The 18,822-nt window shown below is 42.0% G+C and overlaps 2 protein-coding genes across 2 annotated transcripts in view; both read right to left on the minus strand.

Moving 5' to 3' along the window:
* agmo (alkylglycerol monooxygenase) overlaps positions 1-4,641 on the minus strand; it is a 50,244-nt gene extending 45,603 nt beyond the window's left edge. Inside the window, exon 1 of the mRNA XM_054622177.1 lies at positions 4,522-4,641. Within this exon, the coding sequence (XP_054478152.1) occupies positions 4,522-4,641 (120 nt within the window). The remainder of the gene's footprint in view (positions 1-4,521) is intronic.
* A 4,099-nt stretch (positions 4,642-8,740) lies between these two features.
* Positions 8,741-17,419, minus strand: meox2a (mesenchyme homeobox 2a). Its single transcript, XM_054621816.1, has 3 exons — positions 16,838-17,419; positions 12,292-12,464; positions 8,741-8,967 (listed from the first exon to the last, which is right to left on the minus strand). Exons 1-3 carry the CDS (start codon positions 17,403-17,405, stop codon positions 8,749-8,751), a joined length of 960 nt encoding a protein of 319 aa, XP_054477791.1. The 5' UTR covers positions 17,406-17,419; the 3' UTR covers positions 8,741-8,748.
* Positions 17,420-18,822: the final 1,403 nt, after the last annotated feature.

Consider the following 18,822-nt stretch of genomic DNA (forward strand, 5'->3'; position numbering starts at 1 on the left):
GATAAAGTGTGGTAACCAGGGTCATCTTTTTCTTTATTCCGATTCATTCTATAATAAAGCAACTTAAAGTAAAAGATCTCTATACGATATTTATAGCATTAACAAGCAGCAAAGAACTATTTGCTATGAAAAGATAATGTCTATCTTGTATTACATGTTAGCTTCCACCCTAACATTGTTAGCTCTGTCATCCCTGTTGCCGTTGTTTGCACTGTTAGAACAGTCAGCAACGTTAGCTGCTCTCAATCATATATATGCTCTGAATATTGAATTTAGCACCTTTAGGTGACTTAAGTCATATAAATAAGTTTGTCTTTATCAAAAATAATCATCGTAGTTTTTTTCTAAACGGCCAACTTTCAGCACATGTTGCAGAAATATGGCTGGCCAACGTGCATTAGATGTTTTTCAAGTGATATTTTTCCAAAAGTTGTAAAAGGATTGATTACATTTCGTACCTAGTCAGTCAGTGACAGGCCTCTTTTTCTAACTGTGCTGGAAACATGTAATAACCTCTTAATGGGTCTGTCAAACATGGAACAAATTAGTGAGGGACGGGGTTAGCAAACAGGTCACGAGTGCGACTACAGCGGCGTGTCAGACCTGCTGGTTAGCTTTAGCTTGAAAGCGCTCATTGACCAAGTGACTCCAGTCGTAACTGGGACACATGGCCCCGCCAAGAGTGGGGAATGAGGGACGTGACGAGACCGCAGAGGAGCACATCTGCAGGTGGGCAGGGAGGAAGTGTGTGTGTGTGTGTGTGTGTGTGTGTGTGTGTGTGTGTGTGTGTGTGTGAATTTAGTGAGAGTGTGCATGCATGTGTGTGCATAATCCACATGTGAATGCCTCCACTTTAACATGCAGGTGTGTGATGTGAGTGTGTGTGCACAAGCAGAGGCGAGAGCACCACCAGGGACCGGCGATCACACGCAACGCTCCCAACATCTGGCAGCGGACTGCAGAGCTGCAGCCAACAAATGGGCTCGCGGCGCAGGCAGACCTCCTCCAGACCTCCTCCAGACCTCCTCCAAACCCGCTGAGAGACAGATTATCATTCTGGACGCCGGGCGAAAACCTTGCCTCCTTTTTTTTTTCTCTCTCTCTCTCTCCTGTCTAGCAGATAGTTTTACCTCGGCAGCCCAGCGTTCTCGACAGCTCAGGGCAAAATGATTCAGCAGGGCGAGTTCAATCTCCTGCTATGCATGAAAAGAAGGCGAGGAGAAAAAGGCCCGTCTTTGTTTTCAGCACTGTCTCCACTGCTCATTTCTCTTCCCCTTATTTTATGTAATTTGTCATCCATCTTTGTCTTTCCTCTGTGTCTGGGTGATATAGCTGCATAACATTACGAAACCCGTAAAATTTGCAATTTATTTCCCTTATCTCAAAGTGAATGTGTTTTTTGAATGTTTTTTTGGTTAGATGCCTATAATAAAGTAAAAAAAAGAAAGCTTAAGAGATATTAAAGTTTTGATCTACAACATAAAATACATCAGTGATACACCTCCCATGTATGTTTAAGCTTTTCGTTGTCTTAAAAAAGGTCTTTACTAACAAGTGTCTAAATCAGATTAGTATGATCATCACAAGAACACTAGTCGTCCTTTAGCTTAGTGGTGGTGATTTAAAGTCATGTGACCGTGGTATAGTTCCTTTACAGCCTAACATTAGCTTTTTAACTTCTGGTTATTGCATTAATGCTTCCAAAATAAAATCAAAAGTTATATTTAATTCTGAAAATGATCTTGCTGAACCAAATGTAAAATTTAATTTTCTGTGATAATCCTTTTCGTTTTTTGTCGAGGGAGCCAGTGAGACACTAACTTCCTGATTGGCCTTCAAAATGACGTAATCCCTGCAGCTCTCTAGTTTCCTCTCAATAGTTGCGTTTTCATCTCGCGTGCACTGAAGACGTCTCTTGTGTGTTTTTTTAATCCTTTTACAAATAAACCGAAATCAGACTAAAGAAAGCCTTTTTTATACTGCAGCATACTTGCGTCCTGTGTGGACCGTTTGTTGTGGCATCTAATAATTGTATTTTATTTCTTCTGCGTTCAGGCCTCGCATGGAACGAGACATTTGCGGACCAGATGTGTGCGTTTTCCCCAAACAGCCTTTTTTTTTTTCTTTTTTACAAGGTCACGGATGACAGATGTCGGCTGACAACATGTAGGCGGACAATACACTTTCATCACTGATGTCTGACAACAATATTGTGTTTGCATTGGAAATCACTGAGACCTGGCAACAACCCACGGAGCCATAACTCCAAACCACTCTAAAATTAGAAGATTGTGTTTTGTTTTGTTTCTAATAAATTTGGCCTGTTGGGATCAGAGAGCAGAATAATTAATGACACAAAACAAACTGTAAACGGCGCTGAGTCACACACACACACGCACACACACACACACACACCCATGCAAACTTTTATCACCATCGAGCCCTGCAGCAATAACAAATTTGTTTAATCACGTTTGGTAGTGGGTTATTAGGACTCCTGCTGTGGGGGTAATTGTTCGCCTCCCCTGATGTGCCTCATAAAACCTCATCGCAAACACGTGCTGGTAAACCTGCAGCAGACGTCCGCCACGATAAATGGCAACTGAGATACTGTAAACTGATAATAAATAAATAATTAATATTTGAAATAACTACCTGGTAAAGCCTATTCAGCCTATCAGCAGTGAATCAATATTGTTAATAATCTGTACTTAAGATAAGATCATCTTTATGAGTCCCACAGTGGGGAAATTTGAAAATATTACAGCAAAAAAGGGGAAAGTGCAACAAGAAAAAAAAACCCACAAGTATTATTAATTAAATCTATGCCGGAAAAATAACAAAAATGAGTCCAAGCGCTGTCGGTTTTCCTCTGTCAATCAAAAAACTTGTATCTCGAAATGAGGGGGATTTCCATCATTTTGTGGTTTCCATTAGACGATGGAAAAACCCACAGATATTCAGTTGATGTCATATATTCAGTGTTGGACAAAGTATCCAGATCAATTACTGGAATAAAAGTACTAATACCACACTGTAAAAATACTCCACTACAGTATAACTCCTCCATTTAAACCCTCACTTAAGTAAAAGTGTTATAAGCTAAATACACTTTATGAAAAGTAAAAGTATTCATTGCAGTAAAATGTCCCCCGTCTATGTTTTACTATTATATATTATGTTATATATTAATATTACTGCTGCATTAATGTGTATGTTGCGTCGTAACTCATTTATATCCTGTTGGCTAGTTTAATCTGTAGTAATGCATCATATTTTATAAGATTAGAATATGTTTTCTAGCGTCGCCGTCCTGTAAGAACCACGTATCTCTAAAATAATACTTTGTCTAGTTAATGAAGAAGTAGATTTTTCTAAACACTTATAAAGGAACACTTGATCCTTCAGATTGGGGTCATACATTTGGAGATACGTGGTTTTCACTGAACAGGAAGGGCGTGAAAAATTGCAATCTGAAAAGTAATTTAAACTGTCAGACAAACGTAGTTAAGTAAAAAGTACAACATTTACCTCTGAAAAGTATAACTTATAAAATATAAGTACTCAATAAAGTTTGTACTCAAGTACAGTAGCTACTTCTGTAAATGTACCTTATACTTCTCTAGTGCAAACGTGACAAACAAAAGCAACACGTTTACATTTGAGCAGCTTTAACCACTGAATGTTTTTTAGTTTTGCTTGAAAATCTATTAATCAGCTGATCTTTGCAGCTCGAATTCATACTTGCATACTTACTTTTTTATGTGAACTTATTAATGCAGCACTTGTGTGTATGTGTATATATATATATATATACAGTACCAGTCAAAAGTTTGGACACACCTTCTCATTCAACTACTTTGAAGAATGTAAAATATAAAACATATTCTGGTTTGTTGAGCATTTGTTTGTTTACCACATAATTCCATATGTGTTCCTTCATAGTTTGGATGTCTTCAATATTAATCTACAATGTAGAAAAAAATAAAAATAAAGAAAAACCTTAGAATGAGAAGGTGTGTCCAAACTTTTGACTAGTAGGTTAAATCTTTTTTTGTTTTCACTTTCTTTTCTTTTGTCGCTTTATGGTTGTAGTTTACACATATATGTCTTAATGCCTTGTTTTTTATTATTTATATAGAATTTAATTTATTTAGCCAATCATTTTTTTGCCATTGATTTCTTCATTTTATTCAATTTGTTAATAAATTAGTGGAAAGCAGCCAAACAAATGATTGAACTACAGAACCAGTCAAAAGTTTGGACACACCTTCTCATTCAACTACTTTGAAGAATGTAAAATATAAAACATATTCTGGTTTGTTGAGCATTTGTTTGTTTACCACATCATTCCACATGTGTTCCTTCATAGTTTGGATGTCTTCAATATTAATCTACAATGTAGAAAAATGTATTTCATGTGGTTTTTGGGTTCTTTTAAGTCTTTTGAGAACTTCTTCTACCCTGAAGTGACAGTACAGGTCAGCTGAGGTTCCTCACTCAAACATCAAACCCACCCACCTGCTGCACATACTGAGGAACATCTTCCATTCTCTGGTAGGACGTTTCGTTCGGTGTGAGCAGGAAGAACATGGACCGGATCCCCGCCGACACCGAGTCGCTCTGCACCGCTTCAGCCATCCAGGTGCTGGTGTCACCTGTACCTGTGTCACCTGTACCTGTGTCACCTGTACCTGTGTCACCTGTACCTGTGTCACCTGTACCTGTGTCACCTGTACCTGTGCAGGTGTTCAGCTCTCTCTGCAGGGGGCGTGTCCCTTCAGGAGCTCCTCTGTCCGCTTGTTTGTCTCTCCAATGCAACTGAAGTAGGTCAGTGAGGAAACCTTTCTCTCTGACAGTCTGGAGCTGCAGGATTCGGTTACTTTGTGTCCGTTTACGCAAAGGTCCCGGTTATATCAGAGGAGGTGAGGTTATCTTTAGTCAGGCTGGTGCTCCAACTCCTGTTCTGTGTGACTTTATCTCGCGAGAGTTTGCAGAGTTTATGGCCAGTTATGCAATCTTACTAATTTGGATGATACCCAACCTCTTTTTTTTTTTTTTTTTTTTATTCCATACGATAGGAAACAAAAATACCAATAAAGATCATTTATTTTATTAGTGTGTAGTTATTTCAAACAATGATGCTTTTTTTTTTTTTTTTTTTTTTTTTTTTTTTTTTTTTTTTTTTAGTAAAATGAAACTAATTGTTAAAGATGTTCTGTCTGCCTGTATGGTAACCCATGAAGATTCCAAAAGAAGGATTTACTGAGAGGAACTCATAGCCATTTTGTGTTTATTAATATGTCTAGTTACATTCATTTTATGAGTCATCTGCAATAATATTGTTTGTTGTACTTGCGCTAATAAATACCAAACATTGTGTGTTAAGGCATTTAAAGTATATTTGGTTTATCAAAGTTCATCACAAATAAGCTAATTCATGTTTTGGTAATAACTGTTTAAAACAAGATAAAAGGACTTAATAGAAGGCAAAGACCTTTTATTTGACTTCCTTAATTCTATTGGAGGCACCGCCAGTCATTTCAGTTTTCAGAATAAGACGTACTTAAATAATTAATAAGAACAGGTAATAGCGCCATTAGGTTTCAAACTGTACCCAGGACCCCGCCCATAGTACTACTACACCTGGTAGATTAACGTAATACTATATAGCTACATGGGATGGGTGTTACATAAATTAACCCTGCCTTCGCCCATTGACAGCTGGGATCGGCTCCAGCACCCCCGCGACCCTTAACTGGATAAGCGGTAACGGAAGATGGATGGATGGATGAAACTAATTGGTTTGTTGTTATTCTTACACTCACAACTCACAATGTGTGAAAAAAGAGCTTTTTTTTACAGAAATACTATGATTAAACAATACACCTCCTTATAGCTTCCATGGTGGCTCTTTGTAAGTCCATCGCAAGGCAATGTTTGTTATGTCCATACATCCTGCGAGAAACAACAGCAGTCACAAACTGACCAGAAAATATATATTTTTTCCATATCCTACATGAATGATGGCTTCGATAGTGTTGAATAAGTGCCGCGAAATGATAATTAACCATAGCTATGACTCACAGCTATGACATTGTTGAATTAAAATCATGAGCACACAAGTCACTTGATGCATCCAGCCACGTTATCTGAGGTCATGTACAGAAGGTCAAACCGACACAAACACAAGTGTTTCTGATCAGTCCAGTGGCCGTCAGCACCTTCCACAGCTTGCAGTTGTACATGGCCGGTGTTATGGTTTAACAGGTGTCCGTGTAAACTGGTGACTGCAATTGTTGGAAACACAAACGTCACATGTAGGTGTCCCCATAAAATCCTTAATTCAATTTTAAGCTCATCTGTGCTTATTATCTACGCCAATCATTTACGTAAAAGTAACTACGAGCAACCACAAACACGAGTCGCCAGTTAACGCGGTGATTTGTTAAACTGAAAACCCCCGCAGCTCTCAAACGGTTGGGATCTTGAGTTCGCTGTTGTAATATAGAGTCTGACTACCGAACACGCAACAAGCAAATAACTTAGTGAGGTTTAGATAAAGATTGTGAAATAACTTATTTGGGTTTAGGAAAAGATTGTGAAATACTTAGGTTAAGCAAGAGATCGTGAACTACTAAATTAGGTTTAGGCAACAAAACTACTTAGTTAGGTTTGGGAAAGGATCATGGTTTGGATTTACATAACTATCATAGTGTCGTTACTTAAATACAGAAGTACTTTCACACGGGGAACAAACAGCTCTCAACAATCTCCAGAGTGAAAGGCCGGCGTTTGTTTGACCCCTCCCACCCGTCCAGCGTTTGTATATGCGGTTTTATACTCACTGGTTAATGATTACATGGATTACATACTATCTGCTTTCGTGGGACATCTACCAAATATTGTGCACTCACTCACACTCACACACAACTTTATATTTTTTGTTCTTTGAAAAGACAGGTCAAAGGGACAACGGATTCGGGTGAAACTGACAATAAAGCCAGAGGGGTCAGATACAGTTAAGGTATAAAACCTTGTTATTCAGCCGAATATCTGCTCTTTGCTTCGGTGACGCTAGGATTCAAAGACTGTTTTAAAGGTCAGGGTCAGAAAATGGTTTTATCTGTTATTGTAGATTTATACTTAATAATGTCCAATCATCATTTAACATTAATTCTATGCTTCCACAGAAAAAAATCACCCGATTTTTGGGACATTTCATCTTGTTAACTGTTAACTGTCATATCACTATCAAGAGAAAACGCCAACATTAATGACTTTGATGATCACTGAGATCGTAAAACGAGAAACACAGGGTTTTTCTCGTTTTACCACACCGGCCTGTTGGTCAACAATTAAAGCCAGACAGCTGTCTCTTTCTTCACACATGAAATTAAAGCACATTGTCTTACTTTTATGTTGTTGCTTTTCTCATTAAACAAGCAGTCGGTCAATGCAGGTGAAAAGGGAAGACCGCATTTGGAGGTTGAGTGTGCTGTGACTTCTATTTGTATAAGTTTATAGTCTGCATATTTGTGAGTACTTGACACTGAATTTCAGTGGCAATGTAAAAAACTAAAAGAAAATGAATGGATCACTTTCTTCCTCAGGCTTTCTTTGGGGGAAGGGAAGAAAAAGAAAATTAGAAAACCTCGCATGCCGCGTGAGGTGCCTCCTTAAAGAAATTAGAATGCACAATCACAATGTGGTGAAAGATGAGATTGAGTCACGAAATTATTTTCAACTGCATTTTGTAACAGAATCCGATCCTTTGCGGGTTCGCTCACTCTCCCCGAGTCTTGGCAGGAGGCCCGACCCATGCCCCGAGGCTAAGGTGAGTTTAGCATGCACCACCCCCCACCCACCCACCGCCGGCTTTCTACACTCTCTCTGCAATGTTTAATTCATTTCAGCCTCAGTTCATGCAACACACATATGGACCGATGGCTGCACAGATGGGAGAAAAAAGAAGTGACTGAATCATGTTGAATTCCATTTACCACTGGTTAAATTTTATTCGATCTGCAACTGTCCCTGAAAGGATTTAATAAAATGCTTATTTCAGGTTTCAGATTTTGTTCACACAAATGTCATCTCCAGGCAGAAAAGTGTTGACTAAAGAACCGTCAGTGTTTATTACTGCGTGAGCTGAAATAGAGTGGGTATAAAATTATCGTTAAGGTAAAGACAATACAGAGAATTATTTACAGATCATTTATATTAGCGAGGCAAATTTGATTTCCTGGCACTTGATTTGATCAATAAGTCGATTACATCGTAATTTACATTTTGTACAGTGGAAACTGACTGAGGTGCAGACTGTGTTCAACAGTGCAAATCAGGGCCTGCCTCTCTTCAAAGCACACAACGTGGAATGTTTACAACTGTTTGACTAAATCATTTCCAAAATGTTATGCAGCATTCAGTTTGTGTGAACCAAAAACATCACATTTAAAGTTAATAATATCTCGTTTTGGCTTTCATCAAGGGTGTTTTTAACCAATGGCGCTTTAAAATATGTCAACATCCTCCTTTATGTGCTCAGTTCTTGTTAATTTACATTTTGCCTGCATGCTGGCTGCTTTATCCTACCGCACGTCAGTCCTCTGTATATTTCTACACTTATTTAGCATCGTTGTATGACGATGGGCGAATCAGCAAACAGCAGTCCTTCTAAGGACGGGCAGGGCCTGTCCTCTGAGGGGGAGGGGTGGGGTTGGGTTTGGGGGAGGGGGGGGTTGTGCATCATAAGTGAGCGTGCTCGGAGCTCTGGTCGCTGTCGTGACTGTCCTCGTTGGCTAAGGAGTCCGTGGAGTGGTGGAGCGCCGCGATGCCGGAGAACTCTGACGGCAGCAGCGTCCCCTTTTTCACATTCACCAGTTCTTTCTCTCGAGCCGCCGCCCCCTGCTGGCCGCCCTTCACCCTCTTCCACTTCATCCTCCTGTTCTGGAACCACACCTTCACCTGCGACGGAGAACGAACAGACACACAAAAAGAAAACAATCAAGATGCAATTAGGAAGTCTGAGCAGTTGACTGCAACTTGGCAGCTATTTCTACCGCGGCTATTATGTGTGGTCGCACCGCTCCATCTGCCAGTTGGCGTCTACCTGTTTTTCCCCTGACTCAACAGCCTCGGCCATATTTACGTCTCTCAGATTGATGATTAAGCTGTTGCCTAAAACGGTTTACACGTCAAGTAGCAGCAGCAGAGGGCCCCTGAGTGTCGACACATGCTGCGCCTGAAGGGAGGGAGGGGAGAAGGTGGCGGGGAGGAGGGGCTGGGCCTCGCTCGTGGGTTTATTTTGGTCATTCCGTGGGGAACGGAGCGGTCACATGGTCAGGAAGTTAGCTAGCTGACAGCACAAACGTTTGTCTTTAACGTCAGGGCGTACGCCGCGCCGAGTATCACCTCGGATTCTTTACAGGCTCTGATGTCGAAACCTAACATGTGATCCTCCTGGGTTACGTGCACATACACACACACACACACACACACACACACACACACACACACACACACACACACACACACACACACACACACTATTCAGACTCACTCACCTGCACTGCTTGACGTTACACTAACAGTTAAATCCCAACACATCATGCTCAAAGAGTCAATGTTCATTTTATCCTCTGGTCGGGAAGAAGATATTTTTGCTAGGAGGAGCTGTTATAAGATAAGATAAGATAATCAATTATTAGTCCCGCAGCGGGGAAATTTGCAGGATTACAATTTAACAGTATTTAAATGATTTTATGTTACCGTTTCAAAATAACCTTCTTCACATTTAAATGCCATTAACACAATAGTTAGATAATGTTTTGCGGTTAAAACACAAAAAGTTTAGGCAAAATTTAGCCAGCTTTTGTCCCCCATATATTATCTAAAGATTGTACTCTTGCAGATCACTTCAGTCCTTCTTTGTCCTTTCAGAAGCTGTAATAAACTCCCAACATATTAAGCGGTTGGCCCTGTAGCTCCACCTCTGCCATCATCATGACATCCATCAAATGTCTGCAAACAGCTAATGCAGCAAGCGCCGCGGCCAACTGTTTATGTTGCCAATATTTAGCTCATATTTTTCCTTGACAAAAATTGAGGTCACATACAATTAATGCTGCATGAGCTGAAGATACTTGATGCACATTTTTCTGCTTCGCGGCACAAAAAAAGATTATTCGCAACAGTCCAAGGCTGAAGTGGAATTATGATTGCTTGGTGGTTAAAAAGGGTTTTCACTGACACGGCGATATCTCAAAGTACTCCCTCAACGTTTATTTGTTTTTTATTTTTACACCTTTTTGTAATATGGAGCAAAGGCAGAAGGTTACTTTCACAATTTCTAATACTAGTATCACTTTTCATGTCACAGTTTCCAGTTGCTCTCATATTGAGTAAGAACCTAAATGCGACTGTGCAGGTTTACTACTCACATTACTTTGAGAGGCCCCTAAAATACTCTTGCAGACATTTATATTTACTGGGAAGAAACCATTAGATGGACACTTTTATCTGAAGCCCCTTACTCTGAGTGCAGCTTACACATTTTTCGCACGGGTGGCCCAAGTGGGAACTGAACCGCAAACCCTGACGCCGTTACTACAGCAAACAGTTTTCTGTTTCTGCGATACTACCGACATATTTCTTTTTGAGGCATTCAAGGCCTGCAGACCTTCCTCATGGCAGACATTTTAACATGTGGCGGCAGGAGAAGCAGGTGCAACTAATAAAATTAATGATGGCTCTGTTCCATTAAGGTGTCCCAGTAAGAACCAGCATGCACATTAAAAAAGGAGGGTCCTGGTACTAAATGGGATGGAGCCTTGGCGGATTTAGTTGCACCTGTTTTTATTTCTTTTTTAAATAGAAACGTCCAAAGTCACCAACGAATTTTGTATTTTTGCATGAACTCGTGCTCCTGTTATCTTTGTACCTATAAGTTTAGCGTGACGTACGTGAACATTTACAAACACATGATCTATAAAGCTCCAAAACGGACGCGTACACGTACAGCTGCCGACACCATGGACGCCATGTAGTTTATACTGTCACCTTGGAAGACGTCTCCACACATGCGCAGTAAATCTCTAGCTTAGTGGCCATGCGGACAAGTCCTCGCGGTCACACCTTCACATGCACCCTCTGATGAAGAAAGAAAGTACGTCTCGTGGATCAGAGTGGGGACTCGGGACGCATATTTCTATCCAAACCCGACCTGAGTTCGAGAGAGTGGTAACCCAGCTCGACCCAAACTCTACAGGCATTCTGTTTCTTCTGACGCAGTTAATTTAAGATGATGCGCAGAGTTTGTGTTACCGGGGTGAGTTTGTAAATAGTCACTCCGAGCGTCAGAGTGCATTTTTAGCACAATCTGGACCTTGCGTAGCTATTAGGACTCTGGTTGAGGAGTCGGAGCAGCAGAGCGCCAAGTGTAGTGAATGTGCTATGAACGGCTGAAATCACACATTCACACAGATGGTAGGTCCATCATTTGATTTATTTTACGCCAAATTTTCCACTAAAAAAGAACTCTAGACGAAACCCGAAGATCATTTGTCCGAAGCTTGTGTTGGGTCGGGTATCAACACTCTAACGTGGAAAGTATAATTTTGTCTCAAAGCTCCCATGTGTATATCTTTGGCACCTGAAGTTGTGATTTGCATCTGAGACATCAGCTGAAACACTCAGGTTTCTGTCTCCAGTCCTTTTTTCTTTTTTTTTTTTTTTTTTTTTTCTTTTTTTTTTACACTCAATCTGTACTGTATCACACTGCAAAATATCACTGGCGAGGTGTCAACTAAGTGTGACCTACAGCTCCCCAGCGGGTGTCAGAGAACGAAGCGGCTGTACGGCGTTTCCCCCCACCCACCCCCTTCCCCACAAACCATTTGTCTCTTGTTATTTATTTCACGCGCCTGCATTTTTACAGCAGCCGGCCCACGCTCGGAGACCAATTTGTGCATGCAGGGGTGGTGGGAGAGAGGAAGTGACTTGCTAGACAGCACTTCCTTCAGCCCGTCTCCCCGCCTCAACTCTGGCCCGCTTGAAAGAATGGACGGGAACATCTGGAATATGATAGTCCCCGTCTCACGGCCACATCTGGAGCACAATAGCCCCCTCGAAGTGAAGTTACAAAAACACAGTAGCGAGCTTAAAAAAAAAGGCTCCTTGTCGTCCCGAGGCCGCCTCTGTTTTCACAACATGGTATTAATGTGCTAATAGGGGGTGGGGGGATAATGTCTGAACCCAGGGGGAAACAAGCTGCGGTGGGTGGGAACGTACTTGTCTTTCAGTGAGGTCAAGGTTGACAGCGATCTCGTAGCGCCTTAGTCGGGTTAGGTAGTTGTGGTGGGCGAACTCGGCCTCCAGCTCTCGGATCTGCTCCTTGGTGAACGCCGTCCTCTCCTTCCTGGGTTTGCTGCTCACGTCGGACTTGTAATTCCCGTCCTGGGACTCTGAAACCAAACACCACACAGGTTTCTGTTTCCGCTCAGATTTATATGCAACAAAAAAATACAAAAAAAAAAAGAAAAAAAAGGCAAAGGTTATGTGGCAGGTGCAAGTCAGCAGGGGGAAAGAAAAGAGGTAAGAGAAACAATGGGAGCTGTCAATCACACTTTACGGTTGGGGCATTGTTTATGAACACTTTAAGTGTCTGGAAGGACTCACGGGCGGCTCCACATGTGTGTCTGACTCAGGCTGGCAGCTCTTAAACTGCCAACATGGGTTTCATTTGTCTTAGTCTTAAAGGAATCTGCAGATTTTTTTTTTTATATGGAACAAAGCAGCTTCGCATGATACATGAAATATATTTCCTAGTGTCTTTTTTATGTAAGAACTCACAGGCTGTTCCTCATTTGATGGCAAAATCTGCCAAAATACCATTATTTTCAAAACATTTTTCGTTTTTTGTTCCTTTTTTCAGCTTTGCAGGTTTTGATTCACATTGTCAGTGCACATTTCAGAATGCCAGTAACACAATCAATTCAAATTCAAATCAAAACAAAAGCTTTGAGATATCCTAAAATGTTACCTGGTATCATAGATGGAATTTAATTTAAATCATATTTTACCCTTTAATAAAAAATAAATATGTATGAGCAGCAAAACCAAGGCTATTTGCCACATATTCTGTATTTCATTAGGGAAAATATGGGATAAACTAAATGTGGGATAGAATTGCCCAGCATGTGTCGTCTCCACTTCAGCTCATCACCCCGGAAAAGTACATCTTGTTTTGTTATTTCCACTTTCCGCAGGGCAACACGCACACTCAATTTGCCCTTCAAAACGTTCCTATTGTTACAGCCTTTGTGGTTTCTCCGTTGGACGAGCTTCACTTGCACACTGCACTCCAAGGCGGCAGTGATTGCACGCTAATTCATCTGCGGTGCTGTTAATCCGGCGAGGCCTGCGTCAAGTCAGACTGTAAATAGTCCTGCAGCCTCGAGAGCCAGACTCACAAATGTTTGCGAAGCCTCGAAAGCCACGTCAGAGGACCAACTACCCCTTCACCTAACGACCCCTGTCGCTTTTTGTTTTTCTCTGTCAGAAAGAGGATCTTCCTTCTAATTAAGCGTGTTGATTTTTCTTTTTTTTTTGATTTTCAGGAGCAAAATAACTCCCTTGAGAAGTTGAAGAGCCGATGAGGGAGAAACTGAAACTGCCCTGCAAAAGTTATATTTGCGTGGCACTTGTGTCGTTTTAGAGCCAAGGACAAACAGATATATAAACTGCAAGAATTGCCACATGAGTTTTATGAAATGAAACAGATGATTGGTTGACCCGCAGCTTGTGTCCGGCTCCCCCAATGACCTTGCCTTTCCCTCCCTGTAATTTCAAACCGAGCGCTCCAAACAGTGTGTGGCTGATTGAAGCGGCCCTTCAGACATATTTATCCGCTCTCTCTCCCCCTCTCCCTCTCCCTCTCTTTCTCCCTGGTAAACACAGACATTGTGTAAAGAGAAATAAAAGAATAACACAGCCAGCTGGTTTTTCGGACCAGCAGGCCTGGAGTTAAAACGAGCGGCGGGCTTTTATGACACAGCCACTACACCACAGCAATTAGGTCCCCGCTGTAACTTTCATCTCTCCACAAAAAAGGGGGAATAATATGAGACAAATACGCGCCACCAGACAGAACACGTCATTTACGGTTCCCAGATGAACTGAGCTCAGTGCAGGAGGGCCCCTCTCAAAAATAATGTCTTATGAAATTAAATAATTGGCAGAAAAAATGTTTTTCTTCTCTCATGGGGGGGGGGGACATTTGCGTGTTATTTGTTTTGTTTGAGTGAAAGTTGTTTTTTCCTTTGGTGAAATAATATTACAGCAACACACACAAGAATGAAGTCGAGCCGTGAACCGACACGATGTTTTTCTAAAGCGTCTTCTGCCAGCGAGAGGCCTCCAGCACCTCACTCCTCCTTTTATTTTATTGTTTTTACAACACCGCCTCAACAAAATAAGACTTTAAGCACCTTTTTATTGTCCCACACAGAAAATCCAGTAACTTTTTTTTTTTTTTTTTTTTTTTTTTTTTTTTTTTTTAAGGACGACCACTCCCTTGACAGCACCAACCAACACTCTGAAACTCTCCAGCTTGACCACAAAAAATGAGCCAGTTCCACAGAAACCAGAGACCCAAACATACCAGGGAGCTGGCTCATCTCATTAGCCCATACTAAGGCCCTCCTTGGGGAAACAATCACAAGAATCAGACACAGAGAGTTGAGATGCCTCACATTCGAAGACTAAACCTAACATGGAAATTAGCTCTCTGGTTTTTTGTTATTATTTCTGAATCTGAATTTGGGGGTGTTTTTTCGCTCAAGTTTCTGGTCCAGATGGTGAAACCTAACCGCGGCTCTATCTCGTGCAACTTGGCGGCGGTGTGATATTTAGACAGCTGATTGAGTCAGAAAACCTAGTTAGCTCTCGATAATCAGCGTGATTGGTTGTTAGCGTGGAGGGAATGCACGGCTCGTGTAATGAGTATGCAGTAGAACTATTGTTAGGGGGAAGTGGGATTTGGAGGCAGCGGCTCGGTTTCCAAATAATTTGACAAAGGAGAGGAAGGTGGGCTGGATTTGTGGATTAAATATACTATTGCAACATTTTGCATGTGGATAATGTAGTTATATTAGACATTTAGCACAGACAGAACTATAAAACTGAAAATAAAGCCGTCTGGGCTCTCAAATGACTCTGTGTGTTAAAAAATCTGTTCTGCGTGAATCTTTAATTTAACTATCACATATGGAGTCCCTGCTAATTCAATGAGTAATTTGAGTTGTTTCTAGTATTTGGTGTTATATCCTGAATTATCATAATTACATATTTCCAGTGCAGTCCCAATGTCTATTTATTTCCATATTTAGCTCACTGGGTGTGATCTGCAGCAGCCGGCCGGCCTGTCAGAGGAAATGCACGCTCTCTAAGACCACCAGCATCATAATCACATGCAGGAGTTTCAGTTGGTGGTCAAGTGCAGGTGATACGCTGCCGTGCACACAAAGAGGCCTATAAAAAGGGTGCAGGGTCGGCGCTGAGGGCCCGCAATCCTCAAATGGACAGAGAGAACGGGCGAGCACACTTTCCCCTGGAAAACTAAGAACTCTCGCTAATATCACGTTCCCCTGCGAGAACTCCGGCGACCCGACCCCGGCAGTTTGTCACGGCGTGATTGATTATCGCCGTGACTGCAGGTTGGAAATGTCCTGCATGTCATCGGGGAGATGTCACCTATTTGATTACAGTCCTTAAAAAGAGGGATTTGTACATAAATGTGTTGTTTTTTTTTGTCCTCTGCTGGTTAGAATTTGTGCATATTATTATTATTATTAATATACAGGTTATATAATTCAATGACAACGTAAAGCCTCAGATGAAGATTCATATTTTGCGGTTTATCTTAAAAAACTTCACACACAGGTCGATGACTATTAAGAGATCAAATCAGAAATCAAGTCACACGTTTTACAAAGTCATCAATTTCCCCCAAAAACTGCTTGGAGCTCTCAGCGCTGGTTCACTTTACTGTACAGAACATACAGTACGTCTGTTCACCATATATAAATATATATAAATGAATATAATTCCATTTCATAAATCTGACTTATAATAAGTATAAACTTGTGGTATTAGAATGATTTAAAATGCTTTGTTAAAATGCATTTATTTTAAGAAAAAAAATGCAATATCACATTCTACACACACACACACACTGGAAATCTGCATCATTTCATTTCATTTCAGTAAAACCTGCCATTTATTTCAACATCAACATTAAGAGAAGAAAAAGGCCTCTGTGTGTCGGGAGATTTAGTGTGGCCGCGAGGCGCCAGTGTAGTCTTTTACAATCGGTGACATTAATTCCTTGTCTCACTTTCTGCCATCTGAGGAGTGTCTCAACAAACCAGATGTGATTTTTTAAAAACAAAACATGGCAGTAATCAGATGTGCCTGCGGTTATGATGTGGCCTTGTGCTCCACGCTTCAGTCCGCCTGCTGCATCGTCAGCCGACACCTACAAACTGCTTCTCACGCCGCTTTTTTGTTTTCCTATCGGGGCTGCACAAATCTGAACAGTAATGTGCTGTTGAAGGATTGAGTGTGTTATTCTGGAGCTCTGTTCGGAATTTGTTAAAATGCTGATATTTATGCGATGGTGTTTATCTAACAATAAGACTGAATAATGAGATGTTGGAAATGCCTTCAAAGAATTTTTCATAAGGTCTTGAGTTTTTGCAATGTGTCACAAGCAGCTTATTTATTCACACAGAGTAAAGGAAAAATATCTGAGGGAGAAAACCTCATCTCCTCTTACCTGAACTGTCACTTTTCCTCTTGCTGTTTCTCTTCTCGGCCTCAGCAGGTGACAGAGTCTGTCTGCCAAAGTCTGCAGGCACACAGGAGGCCCCCGTAGGGGTGCTGCCGATGCCCAGACTTGGGGTGCTGGCGCACATACTGGGCCCCCCGGGGTGGCCCATGTCAGCGGGTGAGGGCCCGCTGTCATGGGTGGAGTGGGAGTGCGGGTGGCAAAGGTTGTGGCGCGTGTTCCCGCCAGGTGACGGCATCTGTGGGACGTGCCATGAGGCGTGGTGCTGAGGCGGGTGGTGATGCTGCTGCGAGGGCAGGTGGCCTCGGTGAGGGTGGTGGTGGTGGTGGTGGTGGTGGTGCTGCCCGGGAAACAGGCCGTCGTCCACGGGGTAGCTGGAGATGATGCAGGGAGAGGGCGAGGAGGTGGAGGAGGAGGAGGAGGAAGAGGCCAAGTCCGGGTAGGAGACGTGGTCCGAGCGTCCGTGCAGAGTCAGGGGAGACTGGGTGAAGGCGGGATGCAGGGCCTGAGCCGGGGCGTGGGGGCTCCGCAGGCACCCGAACAGCGTGTGATCCATGGCGTGCAAACACAAACACACACAAACACACACACGGGGCCCTCCAGGAAAGGTGAAAAGGGCAAGTAAAAGAAGGTAAAGTTACTAAAACAACCCCCCCAAAAAAAGATCACAAGCACATATCCAAGATCCTCTGACTATCCCAGAACTTTTTTTCCCCTCCAGTTAAAAAAAAAAAATTCAGTCTACTCTCGATTAGTCAGAGCAGAAAAGCAAAGTGTGTTTTGAATATGGTGTCCTGTGGTAATCCGGAGCGTGCGGCCAGTTGCCAGGCTGTACAGGATAAACAGTTAGCCCAGGATAAGCTGCAGCAGAGCCTCTCGGATGTCAGGAGGAGCGGAGGGGACTGGAGCTCGAAAGCTGGGAGCAGGAGGTGCTTCCCACTAGGAAACTGCAGAACGAGGGGAGCCGGGCGGAGGGGATGTTATAAATAGGGTGTAACGTGAGAGGGAGGCTGGGTCACAGGCTGCATACGCGCTACTGACCACATACATATGATCGCCCTCCAAAAAGCACAGCACAATAAATCTGCACTATTAAAATGGCTGAGCCTCAGGAAAGAGGGCAATTTATTTTGGACTTGGATGTGACCTCCGGTGGCCATCTTTTTCTTTTCTTTTTTCTGTGTCCTGAAAGAAAACAGCCCTAATGGTCCGTGGGGGAGGAGGGGGGTGGAGAGGTAGGGAGGCGAGGTGTCAGGGGTTAACTCAGCGTGTCGCCCTGTCTTTGTCAGTTCTGACCCTTTAAATCACTGTTGGGGTTGCAGGAGAGACGGCTTCAAACGGTTTCCCCTGCACGTTGTTGTGTCTGCCTCTTAGCCCCTGTGTCTTTGACTCCACACTACTTATAAAGGAGAAGTTTTATTCCAATATAATAATCAGAAACTTTATTCATACTTCATTGCACTGCAGAAAGTGTACAGTCTGAAATAAGGGTTGACATTTTCTACCTTCTACTCTTAAAAAACAAACCACAGTTCATTTTAATTCAGTGCAGCCAATCATTTTATAGTTGTGGGGTTTTTCTTTTACGTATGATTTTTATCTCGTTTTGAAATGAAACACCTCACATCGTCAAATTCAAATACACAGCAATAATGACACCGGTTTTGACATTCAATGTGAGGTCAAGAAGTTGAAATAGCAGCTTTTTTTTTTATAAATCGGCATCCTAACAACCACGATTGTTGGCTTTAAAATTACCGTTAATTACTGTTGCAATGCAGAAATTGTTTATTATTATTTGAAATAAGTGCACGCAGACAGAATACAACATCTTGTTGTGAAGAGAGTGACCAGGGAATAAATTCCCCCCGGAAGTGGTTTTATGACTTTGCATAAGATGAAATATTTCAATCACCTACAACCTCAGCATACATCAAACACATTGTCAGCCCTCACATTCATCATTTTTGGCC

Source organism: Anoplopoma fimbria, chromosome 20 (assembly GCF_027596085.1).
Source record: "Anoplopoma fimbria isolate UVic2021 breed Golden Eagle Sablefish chromosome 20, Afim_UVic_2022, whole genome shotgun sequence".
NCBI classification, from domain to species: Eukaryota; Metazoa; Chordata; class Actinopteri; order Perciformes; family Anoplopomatidae; genus Anoplopoma; species Anoplopoma fimbria.